Raw genomic sequence first — 18,877 nt, 5'->3', positions numbered from 1 at the left:
TATAACATTCTGGAAACTACTGAAAATGTAAACAAATTTGAATACTACATAGTTAAAACTTTTTTGAAAAGGTAATGGTTAATTTTTGTTTATACTAAAAAGAAAATTAAAGTAATAATTGTTTACGTACATAATAAATATGTTTTGCTTAATCTAAAAATTAAAAATCAGTTAATTGTTAAAAACACTGTTTCTTAGTTAATGTTTGAATTATAAATTCATTCTTATTCGACTCTATTTTAGTCTTAAAAAAGACGTTTTTTAATAAAAAATCTACCAATTATATTTAAACAAATTACAAATAATAATAAAAATGTTGCGCCAAATAAAAATGATTAGAAAGTGCTCAATAAAAAAATATTATAGAGGTTTATTCGTTTTACACATTGTTTACTTCTTAGTTACTTCCATTTTTAAATGAGTGATGAGTATAAACACTTATTGCAATATTTATGTTCTGGTCAGCTTTAATAATAAGTAATGCGATATTTGAATCTGTTATTGATAGGAGTGGAGCATTATTATAATCACAATCACTAAAAAATATATAAATAATTAGTGTTAAATATAAATTTAAAAAAACATTAATAAAATTGTCTTATCTGTAATATTATACTCTTACTTTTTAACAAGTGTGACATTGCCAGATTTAATGCTGTAAAGTCTGATGTTTTGGTTAAAAACATTATAGGTAATGCCATCAAAGTCCTGTTCTAAAGCTATCGCTAGGTTATAGTTTTCGACACCATTTAATAAAATTGCACAAAATCCAGCTGGTATAGTTTCATTAAAAAGTGGTATTTTCACATTAAAATGTTGTCTTCTGTAGAAATTTAGTGAAACGGCACAAGATCCACGGATCATTGTTAATAAGTTAAACTGCATTGGTTGAGGTTGATAGTAATTAGGTATCCATTGGTTGTCAAAAGCCGAACAAAAATTAATAATGACAAATAAAATTAGAACAGCAACAGCCCTCATGATTTTGTTACAGTCTAATGGCAACTAACTTGAATATGCTATGTGCCTGTTCTAAACCAGCATATATTTGAGGAAAAATTGATGTTCGTTATATAATACTTAATAGAAAACGCACGTATTTTTAACAACCAACATTTTTTATAATGTTTATTTATTTAAAATAATTCATAATTCCATTTTAATATTTTAGTATAAAGTAGACAAGTATTTAATGAAAATGATAATGATAATGTTTTAAAATACGAATTTAATAAAATATAATTGTTCTTTAAAATGATTTGTTTTTAAAGTAGTTTGCCAAAAAATGTCAAGCAATAGGCTTCACACTAAAAACAAATAAACACAGGTATTTTGAACATTGAAGCCATTGGAGTTTTGTATATTGAACAGTTTACCGTCAGGTACTGAAAATTAAAATTACTTTTTGTTTGCATATTTTGATAAAGAATCCGCATACATATCAAGTCTTTGAGTCATCTAGAAAATAATAAGACAATTAAAACAAAAATACAAATTTAAAATTAATTTTAAAGTTGAATAGATGCAAAATTATTACTTGAAAACCCCAATGATCTTTTATTTGTCTGCAAAGATTTAAATCAATTTCTGCAATAAGCAGGCCATCATTAATTCTTGAGAGACCCTGTAAGTATAAACTTTATTTAATACCTTTGTTTTATTTATTTATTATTTTATGAATTTGAAAATTACATAAATTATGTATATTTGTTCTTAAAACATGGAATGTAGTATATAAGGTTGTATAATTTAACAATTTATGAAGTATTTAATATTTATAAAATAATTGGCTACACATATTAAAACAATTTTCTTACAGGTGTCCTTGAACCATCTGGAGCTGTAATATAACTAGAACCATAGAAATGTCCAAAATCTTTGTGGGCTGGCTTGCCATCACCACTAGTAAATTCTGAAGGAAAGGATTCAGTTCCAACTCGGTTTATGGCACAAGTAAAATAACCATTAGCCACAGCTGCTGTTCTTGCTTCAATTCCCCATAATGTTTCACTGGAATTTAAAATGTATAATTTATACTTATTTAGCGTCAGACAACGTACAGCCACAACATGCTAACTCTCTTATTAAGGTATATTATAATTTAATTTATTATATTGTAAATTGATTAAATCTTGTATGAGGTTCAATTATATTATTTACAAAATTTGCAGTTACACCAATATTTACAATTTTACTTGTTTTCGCCAAAGCTTTGGAAACTTTATATAATCCATTTTCAGGGCTGTGATCATGGTCTGTTGTTTTCCGTTCTGTTTCTACCTTTAGACTAAATTGATCGTTAGTTATAGATACCATCGTAAGTCAAAGACTTTCAAAACTTGGAGGCACAAAACAAATTGTAAATATGGGTGTGTCCGTAAATTTTGTAAATAAAGATTTAAATGTGTTCTGGTTAATAGTAAGATTTTAATCTAAGTATTTTAATTTTTAAAGATTTTGTTCAAATATTTTGGTCAAAAAAAGAAGTGAAAATTCATAAAAGTCGAAAAAATGAGAAAAATTTACGACGGTATTCAAAATGAATTATCAATCATTTTTATAAAAATAACATGGTTTTCCGTATTTTCAATTTTTCTAAAATTTACCTTTTTTTTGTTTTTCTTAGAGTTACTATAGAGATCCCAATATGAAATTTACATATTTATGTAAAATTTCCTCAGCTTTCTGAAAAAATATTAGAAAAATTCTCAAATTTTGGGCAAGAAGAAAAAACAACATTTTACATTATAAATTCAATTATAATGACTTTCTATTATGCAAAAAAAAAAAATCAATATTTTTTTCAGAAAGCTGAGATTATTTTACATAAGAAACTAAATTTTAATAATTTTGTATGATGTCCAAAGATACTATAAAAAAAACGACAAAAAAGAGGTGTCAAGAAAAAAACTCAAAATACTTTTGTAGACCATGCACAAAATAATAAAAATAAATCTAACAAAACTTGTGAATATTATTTTCATTGTAACATACATGCAGTGTAATTTTCAAAAAAATCGATGGGAGTTTGGTTTAAACGTTAGTTCATATTTAGCGTTTTAACCCTTATGTATTTATACTTACATAATACTCATAGCTAGTTTTATTCATATTATAATATATATAAATAGTTACTTACCTAAGGCCATCAACTGTTGCTGAAGGATTAAATACTATTTCAGCTCCATTTAGCCCAAACATTAACCAATTAAGTGGATGATGTCGGCCATAACAAATATTTATTGCAATTTTCCCAAAGATTGTCTTAAGTGTATACATTAAAACTTGGTGTAAATAATAATAATAAAAAAGTAAAACAATTAATGTTACCTCAAAAACTGGATGTCCTGTATTTCCTTCCATGTAGTAAGTGGATTCATTAAAATCACCTACTCTAGGTATATGGTTTTTGCGATGTTTTCCAATGACATTTCCATAATTATCAATAACTACAGCAGTGTTCCATATAACATCTCTTTCATCACGTTCCAAAATTGGAGATATAATCACCATATTATATTGTTTGCACAGCTATAGAAATGTGTATTTAGTTTTAAAATGTTAAAGACTGTTGTGTTTTCTAAGGGTTCAGTTGCAGTTCTAGAGTAAGGGCAAAGTGGGCAGTTATTGCATTTTTTTATACTGGGTTTGTTAAGGCAAAATAAAATTGGGGATTTAAGTTTTGCCTACAGCTCACTTAAGAGGACGTCGCAACGCCCATTTTTAAGGAGTAAAGTATAGGCAATTTTTTACAAAATCTTAATTTAAAGGTTAAACTGTGATGTGTAATTATTAGTTCAATAACTAGGACTCTATTTTGTTCGGTTTCTAAAAAATCGCACCGTCTTGCCCTCTGGAATATTGTTCTCTTTTAATATTATAGTGGGTGTTTTTACTCTAAAACCAAAATTAAGCTAGTTATTTTCAGTTGCCGTAAACATGTTTTTACCACTGGAAATCACCAGTGCGATGCCCTCTTAAAAGTATACTCTTGCCCATACAAAATTTGAGTCTTAGAACCATCCCTGGTTGTATGAATTATGTAATAATATTTATAAAAGAATTGAGCTGGCTCAAATAGGTCTACAATACAATTAAATTAATTGTATAAATACTATAATAAATTAAAAAAATCAAAACAAAAATAGTTACTTCTTTTAAAAACATTGTTGAAGGTCCATCTGTAACAGATTCTGCAAACTCGCACCAAGGAAATTTTTCTCTTGTACAAAAAGCAAATGGCATAGCTAAAAAAAAAAAAAAATTACTTATATATTTTAATAAATACACTAGTTGTAAAATTAGGAAACCTTACGCCAAGCTTCTTGAAGACAAACTATATTTACATTAGCTTTAGCTGCTAAAGATATAATATTTCCAATTTTTTTGAAAATAGCATTTCTTTGTTCTATTAATGGAGCAGTTGTCGGGAGGACTATTTGATTCTGAATAACACCAACTTTAACTACTCTGAAATAGTAAACTATCATGTACAATAATATTAATATATCAATGATTAAAAGGTTATTTGATATAAGAGACATTATTCATTATCTTCAGAACAACGAAAAAATGTTAATCTAACATTGTTGTGCTTTAATAACTTATATTAAAGGTAAAAACTTAAAATTAAGAAATAAGTTCTCTATATTTATGTTTATTAAATTTAACAACTAAAGTAGTCGGGTCATTTTTTATTTATAATGATTCAATTAATTTAAATACCTCTTTTCTCTTAATTCTTCAGCTTGACAGTGAAATTTATATCCTTTTACTTCTACATTCTCTTTATTGTTAATACATGACTCAGGTACCTCCAGTTTTCTAAAAATACATACATTTATTAAACTTGTGTAATTAGTAATAATTTTTACAAAACTAAAATTATATAGTATTAAATTTTGTACTTCAGCTAGGAGAATTTTTTATTTACTTCAAATAGGAGAGTTCAGATTTCGATAAAATTTAAATCAAGTAAAAGTATACAGTATTTTTTTATACTATAATTATATCGACAATCCATATGAAAAATAGCACATTTAAAACAACACTTCAGATTGGACAAACAAAGGACTTAAGTATTTTTGACTATCAAGAGTAAACAAGCTGTTTTTTGTAAATATCAATAGATACTAGTCTGGCATTAGCCTAAACGTGCATTAACAATATAATTATGTTTTATATCACTTGCAAGACTATACAAAAAAAAAAATTTTCTTGTCCTTATTAGTTTGTACTGATTACTTCGGTACTAATTAAATCTTACGGTTCAGTCAGTAGTGCTATTTGAAATTATAATTAACATTGTTAATACCATCAACATGTCCCATATGTTTTTAAAACATTCGTTCATTTAAGAAATTGTATAGTTACTTTAAAACCAAATACCTAGATTGATTTTTTTTAAAAAAATTATTGTAGATTGACTACATTCACGTGTCATTTTCAGCTACTGAAAAACAATTGTGATAATGTCCCATCACAATGTTATTTCTAACATAATTTATTATTTTAAACTTTCTTGATTTATAAATAAATATTTACTTGGATAATTCTAAATGATATGAAATCAAAGTAGCTATTATATCTAATGAGGTTTTATTTTTTTTATCATTTAAGAATCATACTGAAACTTACTCTAGTTTTTTACCAAACAAAATTCTTTGAACTTCATTCAGTTCTTCATGTGGAATGTGATTTTCAATACTTTTTTCAATGCTCTCAAACATTTTTGTAGACAGTAGGTAACGGACTATAGGTATATCACCAATGAAATGGACAATTCTGTCAGCACTTTGAATAACAAAACATATACATATGCATTCACAAGATGTAGCTACTATAGGTACAATATTATAAGCATCTTAAAAATATCTACCAATTTTATTTTAAATGTCGATGGAGGAATCTAATACAATTAGTTCAAAATTATCTATTACTTAAAACCTTAAGCAATAGTAATGAGTAATTTATTTCAATCTTTGTTGAACAGTATTTTAACACTGGGTATTTTACTCAACGTTTTGGCGTAGTTAGTAGCTATAACATTTTGAACACAAAAAACAACTTGCAACAGACAAGTGACAACCGTGCTGACTGTTGACGATCCTTCCACGATATCTAGTATACTTGTCTATGCTCTAGTCTCGACTCTCGAGTTTTTATATTTTTAAGTTCATTTATCTAATAACAAAATTAAAAATTATATTATTATATTACATAGGTATGTCACCCCTACTTGTGTTATCAATTTGTACAACATGGCAGCTGATTTTCTCCGTAAGAAATATACAGCCGCCCAAAAATTCCGGCAACCATATTGCGGTTATCACTAGTTCTAAAGATACCAATCAATTTATCATCTGTCATGATAACGTAACTTATTATCTAACGGCATTAATAAATTACTATAAAATGTTAAGTTAAAGCTGTCACGCTGTGCATGACTAGTCTTCATGGTAAAGTGCTAACACCGCCAACACGTGACTGATGACTTATAAAGATAGGATAGGTATAAGCCATTTGGAATTATAAACATTTTACCTAGCAATAATAATCATAAGTACCTAAAATTTCGTTTTAAAATATCATCAAGTATAGTAAAAAAGTAGTTATAAATAAATCAATTATAATTTACAGTATTAATTGTTTTAATTACCATGACTAATAAAAGAGAATTGATATAACTATGTGTACTTCGTTTTCAAAAGGCAATGTTACAATAAATTATTGAACTCATTAATCAAGTATTTTTTTTGTATAGGTACTTAGAACTTTAATAATAACCGAACACTTAAGAGGTGATGAACTCTGATATATTTTCAAACATAAATCAAGCTTCAGAAAAGCTTGAATTACGTAATGACAGAAGCTTTAAGGGTTTGTTTTTAATTGGCTTAACAGGTATATTTATTATTTTTTTAACTTGAAATTATAAAAATTATAATTGGTTTATAATAAAATATTATTTAATGTAGGTGGAGCTTCAATTATACTCAGTATTGTTTGTTATCCATTTGTTTCGCCTGCCTTACGAAAGATATGTCTACCTTATGTTCCAGCAACTAATGTTCAATTACAAAATGTATTAAGCACACTTAAAGGTCGTTCTGGCAAATTAGTAGATCTAGGCAGTGGTGATGGAAGAATAGTAAGACCAAAGAATACTAATTAAAATATTATTGATGTTTACTTAAAAAAATTAATAATATTATTTGTATTAGGTAATTGAATCAGCTAAAGTTGGATTTGAGTCTGTTGGAGTAGAACTCAATTATTGGTTAGTGTTGTATTCAAGATTGACTGCATTATTATCAAACATTAGGCCTCGTCCAAAGTTTGTTCGGTCTGATTTGTGGAAATTTGACTTAAGACCATTTTCAAATGTTGTTATATTTGGCGTTGACGAAATGGTTTGTATTATTTATTTGAATAAAGATCAGATAAAAAGTACATTTTATACTAATTAATAAATAAGTAGATATTATGTACTAGAAATCTTTAGCCATACATTTTAAAAAATATGATTATTTCATACTAATTTCCACAATATTTACTTTACTTATTTACAAAAAATAAGTCTAAACAGTTTCAAAATATATTGATATAAAAAATTATTTATTAACTTGAAAACTTAATTTTAATTTTGTATTCATATTTATTATATAAATTAGTCAATAATTGTTGAGCTATTATGTTTTTCCAAAAGAAAGCTATCTATTAAAATTACCACTATGGTGAGATCAAGATTTAATAAGGTCAAGTAGATCACAAGTCTTCAGTAGTTTAGACCACTGAAAAACCATTACAAAAATTAAACGCTTTAATACAAATTAATTAAAGGTAAACAATTAGAGATCATATACAAATAATAAATGTGTTTTTAAAAATAATACTTCCTTAATTCTCCATCAAATTTAAATAAATGTATACATTATGATAGTTCATTTAAATATCAATAACAGTAAAAAAATATTGTGACTGTTTAGATATTGTGCCAAAAATCTTTAGAACGATATATAAAAAAAATAATAATAGTTTTAGGAATTTTTAGAAATAGCTTAGCAGTGGGTTTCAAAACACAAAACAATCAATTATTATTTTACAAAAAACTATAACTTTAAAAAAATGTAAGATTTATAAAAATAAAAATTTATAATTTACAGATGCTAGATCTCGAAAAAAAATTTGTTAAGGAGTTATCTAGCGAAGCAGTGATAGTTGCTTGTCGCTTTCCACTTCCAAATTTGAAACCCTATCTAGTCATTGGTGCTGGAATTGACAAAGTATGGGCTTATAGGATTTTGAAATGAAATATTTTAAATATGTTTGTTTGTTTTTTTTAAATATTTTTAGTTGCTTGATTATTTAATAAAATTATGAATGTAGTATATATGTTTTATTTTATCTAACTGTAAAGTTTACAATCACCTGTACTCCTAACACCAAAAATTATGATAAACTGTCCAAATTTGTATTATAGAGATAATATAGATGTAAAACTTCGGATATAAACAGTGTGGACATTTTTTTAAATCTTTTCATTTAAATTATTGCAATCTTTTTAAAATTCTATCCTGGATATTTGGATTTGGCAAGCTTCAGTTTGTTACATTCTACTGACTTATCAGTATTGTCTATTATTGATTGTGCCTAATTACATTTTTTTCAGTTTACCTATTATTTTTATTTAAAAATAATAAGTACCTCCAAACTTAATAGTTACTAAATATTGTTCAAGCCATATAATTAAATATCATGTAACAAAAATTATGGTAGATATCACACTTTCTCAGTGAGGAGATCTCAGTGAAAATTTTTACTGCATTGCATTACAATAGTTAGAACAATATAAACGATACAAATTCATAAGAAAGTATGAATAATTAAATATACAAATAAATTATGATATTTAGTCATACGTATTTAAAGTAGTTATTTATACAAAAAATTGAGCAATTAAATTTGCCAGCCCTATTATTGATATTGATACGTGGAATATGATTGATCCTGTAGTCAGAAGATTACGCTTCTTTTGGGATGCCAAGTGTAACATTGTCGGTAATGTGTAAATATATACAAAACCACAAATGGCTCCACTAAATCTAAAAATAAAATAAACAAATTCAATATTAATTCATTAATTTTATGGTGAGTGTTTAATTGTTGATCTGAACTTGTATTATGTTATTCTTTAGTTTAAATCTATCAAGTTTTGGTCTATTGAAATAATCAACTTCTGAAATTAGTATTATTATAATACTAACTTTTAAATATTTAGTATTATTTAAAAAACAATTTGAATGTTAAAAAAGTTAAATACTTCTGTTTTGGTTGACTGTACTAGTTTTAGTAAAAATACAAATCATAACAGTTTGGAAATTTGTGCATTACCTTATTACTGTTCCTATGTGTGGTAAAAATATAGCAAAGAGAATGCAGATTATGATGACGAAGCAATTGAGCGCCACAACATGTAATACACTTGGATATATTGACAGTTCCAAAGCTGCAAATACTTGAACTCTGAGCATATACGATATTAGAGGATATACGGTGAGCAGTTGAAAGAAAAGAAATATTCGAGCAACAATACTGAACACGTCTGTACTGGGGAAATTATTTAAAAAGTTCTAAAAAAAAAAAACATGGTATATAGTCATTAATAATTTAATAATATTATTTTTTACAGAAATAAATTCACCAGTGCAGTGTATAAATTTACTGGTAAAATACGCAGCGTTCATGTTAGACAATGAAATTGTACCTATGTTACATTTATAGAGTGTATTATATATTAATATACTATATTCTTCTTGTAGTTCACTCAGTACTACATTACGGTTTTATTGAAAATTATTTATTAACTATTTTTATATGAAGATAATTTTAGATATTAAGACAATAGTTTTTTATTTTTAAATCAAGCTCATTATAAAGCTTTATAAAAAACAACTATTTTGGCAATATTATCTTAATATTAAAATAGTTAATAAATAATTTTCAAAAAAACCGTAATGTAGTGCTGAATAAACTACAAGAACAAGATGAATTGTAAAATAATTACATATTATGTAATCATTTCTTGGAGAGAATATTTTTTTATTTTAGTTTTAATAAATAAAACATATGGCATGGTGATCTCATAACTTCGCTGTTAATCCATATGATCTTTAATAAAAAAAAATGTGACTATTGATACTCCAAAAGATGCTAAATGTAGCGTATCATGGGAGCTACTAATCTCTCTTAGGAAATCAAAACTAATATGTTATCAGCTAGTCATGGTATGTGATAAATTTATTAACGTTTAGTTGACATAAGGATGTAACAGGAATTAATTTTAATTATCCCATTTTTAAAGTGATTTAGTCTTTTTTTGAGGAGTAAATTGGTGTAAGAGTTCTTTCGTCTCTGGCAAATCTACTCTAGCACATACTTAAACTCATATGCTCTTATTTATTTAGCGAACTGCTTTAGAAATTAATAATATTAGCAAAAAAATGAAATTATTATGTTCAAATAAATCTAAATATTTAATGATAATTTTAGGTTTTAGTAATTTATTAGAGTTAAAAATTTTTTTTGAATGTAGCCGTCTGCCTGTAGCGGTAATCTATTCTTGTATAGATTGTATGATGGCTTATTAGTATTTAGTAGCATGTATTATAGATACATATATACTTACGTCTTCGATACACGATTTGGCCAAAGGGAAACACACGTAAAACGTAATTCCTATCAGCAAGTACGTTAAAAGGACCAGCACGAACGCTATGGTCAAATCACGTGTCTGAAAACAAATTATGCGTTATAATATGTGTACATTTATATACATAATAATATTAAGAGCGGTCGAGCGTCATCTTATTTGGTTTAACCAGCTAATATAATGTATGGAGTGTTTTGCAGGCCCGGAGTAAAGGGGGATGTTGCTCCATGAACCCCAATTCTAAGAGCTTTAGACATGGAACAGCAGCAAAAAATGTTTTAAGAACTAATGTTTGAAAGATTATGAAAGTAAAATGGTGAACTTAGCATCAATATTAATAGAAAGTGCGAGAGAAGAATTAAAAAAGAGTTTCCTGATGGTAAGTACTAACCACATACATTATAAGTCTCATTTCTCAATAGTCAACACACAATGTCGTCATTGATCAATTTTGTTCGAAATTAACTCGCATAAGAAACAAATATGAACAATTTCTAATCAGGAGAACTTAAATCGTTTGATGATATTATCATCTAAAAATGATATTTTAAGAACAATAAACTGTGATAGCTTACGGTGTACTCCAGACATTTGCAAGCAGTAAGCAAAAAAAAAAGTTTTTAAAGTAGTATAACTAATGTACGTAAGTAATTGTCTTTAATAAATTATATATTTTTTTTATTTTAAGATATTTACCAATAAGTTATACCTATTTTTTTTTATTTTTTATAATTTAAGTGGTTTTTTTATAAAAAAGTTGTTGCATTTTTTTGTCTAGTTTATCTCAAGGCCCCAAGAAAATATCTGGTCCCGGGTCTCAAATTTTGTTAATCCGGGCCTGGTTTTTTGACTTACGTTGTGCTTTTGATTCTCATTATTCCGCATTATAGTAATGATTATGTTGTGAATGAACAGCGAAAGGGTGAGCATTCCCGACGTGGCGGGAAAAGTGTTTTTGTAAAGGTCCGAAAAGTCCGGCATACCTCCCACGGTAGATATGTTGATATTCACTCCCCAGCTGTACGATTTGATCATTATGAATACAAACAGATACAGCACGGACAACGTTCCTATGCACAAGTATTGTAATGTTGTATTATATAAAGTAATAATGGAGGGAAACGTTTGCCAAAATATTCGGAGTTTAAGTTTAGTGATGGGATAGTTTTAGAAAGAAGTAGAGAACCAGTTATGCTTGGCGAGTAAATGGTAAATAGATTAGAGAAATTAAAATATTTGGGGACAGTTATGTATAAGAATGGTGGAATTAAAAAAGACGTATTCAACAGAATAAACTGAGGCTTAATGAGGTGGAAAGATACAACAGAGGGGTGTTGAATTTATCGGTATATGTAACCATTGTAAGATAGAGTTAGTAATTAGTATAAAAGTATACCGACAAAGCAGTGTATAGATTAGAGTAAAAAAATGGCCATGGATTTGTGGAGAAGATTTGTAGATTTGTAAGGGGCAACGTTAAGACGAAGATACATATTGCTAGTTGTAGTATCTCTAGCTGTGGTTCATTCGACGGTGCTCGGGAAAAACGTGGTAAGTCTAAATTTTAAAATGTTCAGTATTTAAATTAGAAAATTAAAAAAATGTACCATATAGTGTAAAAATAAAAATTTACTAAGGTATAACAACTGGTAAAATCGTTGTATGACTTAGATAATTTTACACAAAAATCGTATAATTTTTCTGAACCTAGATATGACATAAACTCGTTTTTGAAAATTGTATACTTAACCAGTTTTTCCCGAACACTATCGCATTAACGATTAAAGTACTCGATACTTATTATTATTATTGCGTATAGTTATTATTATTGACCAAGAGTAGGTAGGCCTAGTTCGGTCGCCTAAAAGGAGGATGGTACTCGGTACTTACCTAAAGAGTTGAACTTTGTAAAAAACGTAGCCGACCGGAAGTTCAAGAGAGGAGCAACGATTATAACGAGGAAAATAGGTACGGTCGTATTTAGATTCCACACCTTTTCATACAGACTGAACGGCCTGGTCGAGTTGCTTGAAGACGTCGAATAATCGGGGTCATTTGGACATAACACTGTCAAGAAATATAACAAACACGCCATGTAAATTAATTATGGTTATAATAACATATTACCTTTTTAATATACTTACGATTGGTACTGTTAAATTCGAAAGCCGCCGTGTTTTCGTCTGCAAATAGTAAATCTGCAAAAAAATAAATCTACCTAAGAAAATATTTTTTTTTGCTCCCAGATCCAAATAATAATATTTCTATGATTTCTCACCGTGAAAATAACCGACTGAGTAGTATAGGAAATTGGACATTAATATCCAATAAACAATGTTAGCGCCAAGAAGAATCATAAACGAGAACAGTTTGGCTATGACTTCTGCCCAAGGGCCCAGTAACTTTTTGCTGAGTTGAGCTACTTCGCCCGATTCATTTCCTAAATAAATGTTACATTCATAGATACATTATGGAAATTGTTGACATTTTCTACTACTCTTACCGTGAAGTACTTGTACACTTAAAATACGATTGGATGTATACAAACAGAGTCCTGCTATGGCGAACATGAGTATCAGTCCCATCACGAGTCCTGCCCGCTCTACACTCCAAGGCATCGCTAGTAGCGATGTACCCATTATCGTGTTCCATATTGCAAATCTAAACAGATGATATATGAAATTATACTTTCATCATCTATGGTTTTGTTCAAAATTGTATTACAATCTAGATTCTGGTAAGTCATTGTCGAGTCCATTAAAAGTCAAACGACGGGAATGGCCACATATATATTTATTGAAAATGTTATTTTTAGTTTAAATAATTTCCACAAAAAAGTTTTTGTATCCATAAAAATTTGTATAAATACTCATTTTATGTGTATATTTAAACATAGTTGCTTGGAAAGTTATTAAAAATTCAAAAATAAATACGATTTCTTCTTTTAGTATTGATCGTTAACTAATTTGTTACATACATATTATTTCTACTCAAACATCGGTCGATTAATATTTTCAAAACTTAAAAATAGACAAGTGTTGGATCAATATTTTTTTAAATGCGAATTTTAAAAAAATCTAACCCTAACATTAGGTATAAAATATTACTGTGTAATATAAATGTTCAAATTAATGTGTCTTAAGTCCAAGCTTATTAAACGTAAGATTGTAAAATATGAATTTAACCATTTTGTAAAAATGTAAGCAATAAGTTATCAATATAAAATAACTATATATAACTTACTTAAGTTTGTTGAAACATAATTTTTTTTTATAAATTATTCGCTTCCTCCCTCAAAATACGATAAATAAAATTAACGTAATTGATAATTAATAAGTAAATAAAGTGATGGTAGAAATTGCGTTATGAAAATGGTTGTACTTATCCTAAATATTTGCGATCCTGTCCTGCCTGGGGACTTAATATTTTTAACCCTTATCCTGTGAGGTTTATTAATGCCATGGTTATTTAATAAACCTTATAGTTACACCGGAGTATACAAAATATACTCAGTGGTAAGCATACTAGTTATAATTTGAAAAAGCTTTTTTAGTTGCATTAGTTAATAGGAGCAAGAAAACGGACTATTATCTGTCTGAGTTTAGCTGAGCCCCCAGACTAGGGTTGTTTAACCGGGACGTTGAACTAGCGGCAACGGCGACGTTTGCATGGTGCAACGACCCCAGACTCTCAACGGGATTTGGGGGTGTGCTATGATCAATAAACCCCCTCGAGCTAACGGCGAAGGCAGCCGTAGCCGCCACCGCTGCTACACCAAAACTTGCGTTAGGTCGCCTGTCATTTATCAGAGCCGGCCGGTCGCCGGTCGTGCGACTACCTAGCAGCCGCTCTCACCAACATCAACAATTTTTTATTGCTAAACACACTGATTTGGAAAACAAGATCTAGTTGTCAAGCGAATGTTATGAGGTAATTTTTTGTTACATACGTTTTTTAAGCTTAAACTTAATAAGTAGGTATTTTGTTAATAAAATCGTGGAAACCCACGTGTAGGTACATTTCACTCCTAATACAGAAAAGTGAAAACTCTTAACTATTTTGTATTAACAAATAACGCGAATTTAAACAAGAAAAAGTAATCTGTTCTTTCCTTAAAATAGCGCAGAATTTAATCTCGATCAACATTTTTTTCGTCGATTAAAATTTTAAAAATTAATAAGAACCCAATTCAAGACTTGGCATTTTGTATACCTACCTATTAAGAAATACAGTTGTCTATTGTTATTCAAATAACATTAGATAAATATCATAGTTTTCATTTGTAAATAATAATATTTGAATACTTACATAGTAACTAAACTATTTTGAGTGTATGGTTCTGTTGTAATCTGAAATTTCAAAAAGTTTATCTACAATTTTAGTATTAATTATTAAATACAATCGTATTAAATTATTTATTATTATTACTATGATTACTATCGTGGGGCTTAGCCCCCCCCCCCAAAAAAAAACTATTAAAAGCCCCTCCTCCCAAATTGATTGATCACTCATCAAACTAATTTGTTATAATGTATTTACTTTAAAAATAATGTAAAAATATTGTATAATAATTATTATGGTTTTTATTTATACTGTTGTAATGTTAATTAATATTAGATATTAAGAATTTGGGGGTGTGAAACCCTTGCGGGTCATTTTAATTTTTAGGTAAAAAATTACTAGCCCCCCCCCAAAAAATTAATCAAATATCCGCCTATGACTTAAAAGTATACTAGTTGTACAAAAATCAACTAATTTGTATTAAATAAATATAACTGATGTACCTATATAGATAATAATTCCCCGAAGAGTAACATTGATCAATATGCAATAAGTTCTTAATAAACTATACGTACATATTAAAAATGGTATAATTTTGTACTTCGATCTCGATAACACTAACGTGTGTTAACTGATATTATTTGGTACAGTAAATTATGTTTATCTATTTTTAACAGATTCTGTATTATTTTTTTTTCTATGATACTTATCTATATAACTAAATTATCGTAACATAAAATAATTTATATAATATGTTTATTCAAAATATATTTGAAATTTAAACTCACTGTATCTCCTAGTGGTATATAAGGTTGTAGTTTGCGATAAAATTTCGGTCTGTTAACAATATCGTAGTCTAAGCTAAACGACCTAGAAATATTAATATACATATGTAATAAGTATCCCTACCCTATACATTAAATTGATTAAAGTTAGCTTACGAATAAAATGCAATATGAAAACTAGGACTAATGTGTTTCTTATAAGATTACAGCATCGTCACCAAAAATTTTAGAGGTTAATATTTAAAGTGTGTTTTGGTAGTCGACAAATTTTTAAGAATATAATTTTGCAAAGACTTTATTTTAAATGTATAGAATATAGGTACCTCAGGTAATATGGATATAATAGCTCATTAGCTTTCGGTGAAGTAGTAGTGTGAATAGTATTTTTGGCATTCTCTACATCGCTTGTTTCGGAGTCATACTTAAATATAAATCCGTTTTCCCTACACAAATGTAAAATATATATATATATTTTGATTTTTAATAATTGAAAAATAATTTACATACGCCAAACTCGTTCTGCTTATGTCTGAACTCAATAAAGGCTGAATTTCTAACTCTGTAGCCGTGAACATGGATTTGGCCCGAGGCCTGTTGCTCTTTTTTGATAGTTTTCTCGCCACTCGACCCATTTCGCTTGGTTAAAATACGGGCTTTAAAACAACATGTTCACCAAAACGACGGAAGTTGAACAAAATGTAGAGAATTCACGACATTTAGAAAAACTTTAAATTTGATTTGTGAGCACGTGGATGGCGAATCCAGCGTGTATACTGCGACTCTTCCAATAGATATTATGGTCATTTTCTCTGTACGCATACATAGCCCATTAGACGATTTAATGTTATTCATGTTTATCGATATCAACAATGACCTTCCACCCTACTCACCTTGAGCTGGTAGCCTACTTTAGTTTGCGTGGCGTGTGGTGTTTTTTGGTTTTCGTTAAAAGCTAATAGACATCCGAACAGGAGCAGCATTTTCGCATTTTCTTGATGGACCATTTCGTACAGTAATGCAGTCTGTGTTAAGGCTGAGCGAGACCTTGAAATCAAGGTAATATTCAAACAAAGGCACAATTAAAATGTTTCGTTTAATAATAAATATACTTACGTGTACAGTAACATGTTAACATCACAGTAAAATTTCACTCGTTTTTTTTTATTTAAGTAAGCGATAATCTGTTAACCACGTTAAAAATAAAAGTACCTGAATGTATCAGGTATTCAATTAGCTCAGAGGTCGGTTTCTAAATTCAACTGACATCCTATATGCAAGATAAATAATATTTTTTATCTTTTATTTTTCTAAAAAGGGATTCCTGATGGCATCCCGGATATTTTAATAATTTGGAATATTTATACGTTTGTTAATACTATATTATAGTTAACATAATAATTAATAATATACAGATAAGTTTTAATATTTATATTTATTATTTAACAATCATAGGCGCAACTAGGGTTAAAATTTTAGGGGACTACAGCCCTCGCCAAAACTGTGCACTAAAAATAACTTATTGGGTCAGCTCTCCATCATATAATCACACATTTTTGGGAAAGGCCTAAGCCCCTCTAGCCTCCCCTCCCCAGTGGCGCCCTTGTAAATAATATTACCTAATGATGCATTTTTTCCATTTTGTGCTCAAATTCATATTAGTTTCGTTTGTTATTCTCATTATTTATAATTATAAAGATAACGGTCATCACGTACAATTTTTAAAAAAATATGATATAGATATTAATTATTGTGTTATTTTGCATATTTTTATTGTTATTAGATATGTTGAATTTTTAGTGTTTTAATGAATCATATACATTTTTTAGTACTAACTACTAAGTTTTATAACCGAATGAAGTACTCGTCAAATCATTACTACTCCATAGTAAATTTTGGATATTAAGTTCATTGTAAATTGATTTAGCGACCAACAATTGACAAACATAGGGACTGTGGTTAATACATAATATTACTGATAGGTTTTGGGATATAATGAAAAAAGATAATATTCATTCATCATTAAATGGTTAGAAGGAAATTTTGTAAAAAAAAAACACATGGAAATCATTAATTTTCTTCTCGAGGCGCTAAAATAATACGTCCACAATAATTTTGGTTTTTACCTCATTCAGCCTTAGCTGAAAAGTGCATTGTAGATAAAAATAAGTAATGGTTTTCGCAATTTCTAAACACTATAATAGCGGAAAGTTTATAAGCGTTAAGCGGGGTTTACGCTAGACGAGCGTAAGTAAGCGTGTTTGAATTCTAAGCGAGTGTCGATAACAATATATTTTACTACGAATAACTAAATTACAGGAGTAATAACTAGTATCAACTCGCTCACTCGCTCATCAGCTGGGTAGCACAGTAATTTTATGTCACTACACGCAGCAATTTTACTAGCATTTTACTACCATGACGATTACACTCTCCAGCTAGTAACGTTTATCGGATTTCAACTTTACTCGCTAAAAAATTACATTAAGCGAGTTTGGTTGGTAGCAACGAGTGAATACGCAGGCAAGAAGCTAGTGAATTTGCCGCATGTAATCAGTAATGTATCCTTGGAGTGTTTAAAAAGTAGGATGATATAGGTTTTAAATAATCGAACTTCGAAAACAAATTTCTAGAACAGATCCGCCAAAAGCGCGAAACAAGATTTAATTATTAGATTTTTAAAGGTGTTAAAAAAAACTAAAGTTCGTTATTAATTAAGAATTAAATCATAGTTGACAGTAGCTACAGCCTACAGGTACTATTGATTATTGGCTTAATAATTGTATACCTATTGGCTATTACCTATAATCAACTAATATCGTTAGGGATATCATAAACTTTAAGTATAAATGTATATATAAAGTACTATTTATTTTTGTAATATCGAGACACATAATCATTTCAATTAAATAAATAAAAATATATAAATATAATATAAAATAAAATAAATGGAACAATTATTATTTCTTACTTACGCACGTTATGTAGGTAAAAGATACTAATTATAAAACGACCAAGTACGTGTATGATGTAATTTAACTCAACTATTAATACATGGTCTATGCCTAATTAATATTCGTTGCTATTTTTAAAACTGTTATCT

General features: G+C 28.2%; 3 protein-coding genes across 6 annotated transcripts; 1 reads left to right on the top strand and 2 right to left on the bottom strand.

Moving 5' to 3' along the window:
• Positions 1–1,158: 1,158 nt before the first annotated feature.
• On the bottom strand, positions 1,159–6,201 carry LOC126834962 (beta-ureidopropionase). 2 transcript variants are annotated; one of them, XM_050567214.1, is made up of 10 exons: positions 5,879–6,201; positions 5,638–5,793; positions 4,726–4,824; positions 4,316–4,470; positions 4,153–4,247; positions 3,331–3,531; positions 3,140–3,264; positions 1,818–2,010; positions 1,538–1,624; positions 1,159–1,458 (listed from the first exon to the last, which is right to left on the bottom strand). In XM_050567214.1, the coding sequence occupies exons 2-10, from the start codon at positions 5,727–5,729 to the stop codon at positions 1,399–1,401; spliced, it is 1,107 nt and encodes a 368-aa protein (XP_050423171.1). In that variant the 5' UTR covers positions 5,730–5,793; positions 5,879–6,201; the 3' UTR covers positions 1,159–1,398. The 2 variants fall into 2 exon arrangements, with proteins under 2 accessions (XP_050423171.1, XP_050423172.1); XM_050567215.1 differs by lacking the exon at positions 5,879–6,201 and having other exon boundaries at positions 5,638–5,872.
• Positions 6,202–6,372: 171 nt separating this feature from the next.
• On the top strand, positions 6,373–8,390 carry LOC126834963 (ATP synthase subunit C lysine N-methyltransferase). Of its 2 annotated transcripts, none has more exons than XM_050567216.1 (5): positions 6,373–6,511; positions 6,764–6,903; positions 6,978–7,150; positions 7,224–7,412; positions 8,166–8,390. In XM_050567216.1, exons 2-5 carry the CDS (start codon positions 6,804–6,806, stop codon positions 8,310–8,312), a joined length of 609 nt encoding a protein of 202 aa, XP_050423173.1. In that variant the 5' UTR covers positions 6,373–6,511; positions 6,764–6,803; the 3' UTR covers positions 8,313–8,390. The 2 variants fall into 2 exon arrangements, with proteins under 2 accessions (XP_050423173.1, XP_050423175.1); XM_050567218.1 differs by having other exon boundaries at positions 6,402–6,607.
• LOC126834960 (sodium-coupled neutral amino acid transporter 9-like) lies at positions 8,143–16,586 on the bottom strand. Of its 2 annotated transcripts, XM_050567212.1 has the most exons (12): positions 16,285–16,586; positions 16,101–16,220; positions 15,781–15,862; positions 15,020–15,060; positions 13,215–13,372; positions 12,990–13,151; positions 12,856–12,909; positions 12,602–12,778; positions 11,567–11,781; positions 10,688–10,792; positions 9,394–9,632; positions 8,147–9,104 (listed from the first exon to the last, which is right to left on the bottom strand). In XM_050567212.1, exons 1-12 carry the CDS (start codon positions 16,407–16,409, stop codon positions 8,939–8,941), a joined length of 1,644 nt encoding a protein of 547 aa, XP_050423169.1. In that variant the 5' UTR covers positions 16,410–16,586; the 3' UTR covers positions 8,147–8,938. The 2 variants fall into 2 exon arrangements, with proteins under 2 accessions (XP_050423170.1, XP_050423169.1); XM_050567213.1 differs by lacking the exons at positions 15,020–15,060; positions 15,781–15,862 and having other exon boundaries at positions 8,143–9,104.
• Between the last annotated feature and the right edge of the window lie 2,291 nt (positions 16,587–18,877).

This window comes from Adelges cooleyi, unplaced genomic scaffold (assembly GCF_023614345.1).
Source record: "Adelges cooleyi isolate 19-005CV unplaced genomic scaffold, UGA_ACOO_1.1 ACOO_flye_CR_arks_rails_tigmint_CR_PRNA_21, whole genome shotgun sequence".
NCBI lineage: Eukaryota > Metazoa > Arthropoda > Insecta > Hemiptera > Adelgidae > Adelges > Adelges cooleyi.
The sequence above is the reverse complement of the archived record's forward strand: the minus strand, read 5'-3'. Positions and strand labels throughout refer to the sequence as shown.

Excerpts from the sequence above, each read along its gene's own strand:
- LOC126834963 (XM_050567216.1), top strand. The coding sequence starts at position 6,804 with ATGAACTCTGATATATTTTCAAACATAAATCAAGCTTCAGAAAAGCTT. Across the intron at positions 7,151-7,223 it reads GCAGTGGTGATGGAAGAATA|GTAATTGAATCAGCTAAAGT; the intron begins GTAAGACCAAAG and ends TATTTGTATTAG. Across the intron at positions 7,413-8,165 it reads TATTTGGCGTTGACGAAATG|ATGCTAGATCTCGAAAAAAA; the intron begins GTTTGTATTATT and ends TATAATTTACAG.
- LOC126834960 (XM_050567212.1), bottom strand. The coding sequence starts at position 16,409 with ATGGGTCGAGTGGCGAGAAAACTATCAAAAAAGAGCAACAGGCCTCGG. Across the intron at positions 13,373-15,019 it reads CAAAATAGTTTAGTTACTAT|ATTTGCAATATGGAACACGA; the intron begins GTAAGTATTCAA and ends TCATCTGTTTAG. Across the intron at positions 9,633-10,687 it reads CCAAATCGTGTATCGAAGAC|AACTTTTTAAATAATTTCCC; the intron begins GTAAGTATATAT and ends TTTTTTTTTTAG.
- LOC126834962 (XM_050567214.1), bottom strand. The coding sequence starts at position 5,729 with ATGTTTGAGAGCATTGAAAAAAGTATTGAAAATCACATTCCACATGAA. Across the intron at positions 4,825-5,637 it reads TTGTTTGGTAAAAAACTAGA|AAAACTGGAGGTACCTGAGT; the intron begins GTAAGTTTCAGT and ends ATGTATTTTTAG. Across the intron at positions 3,265-3,330 it reads CAGGACATCCAGTTTTTGAG|ACAATCTTTGGGAAAATTGC; the intron begins GTAACATTAATT and ends TATACACTTAAG.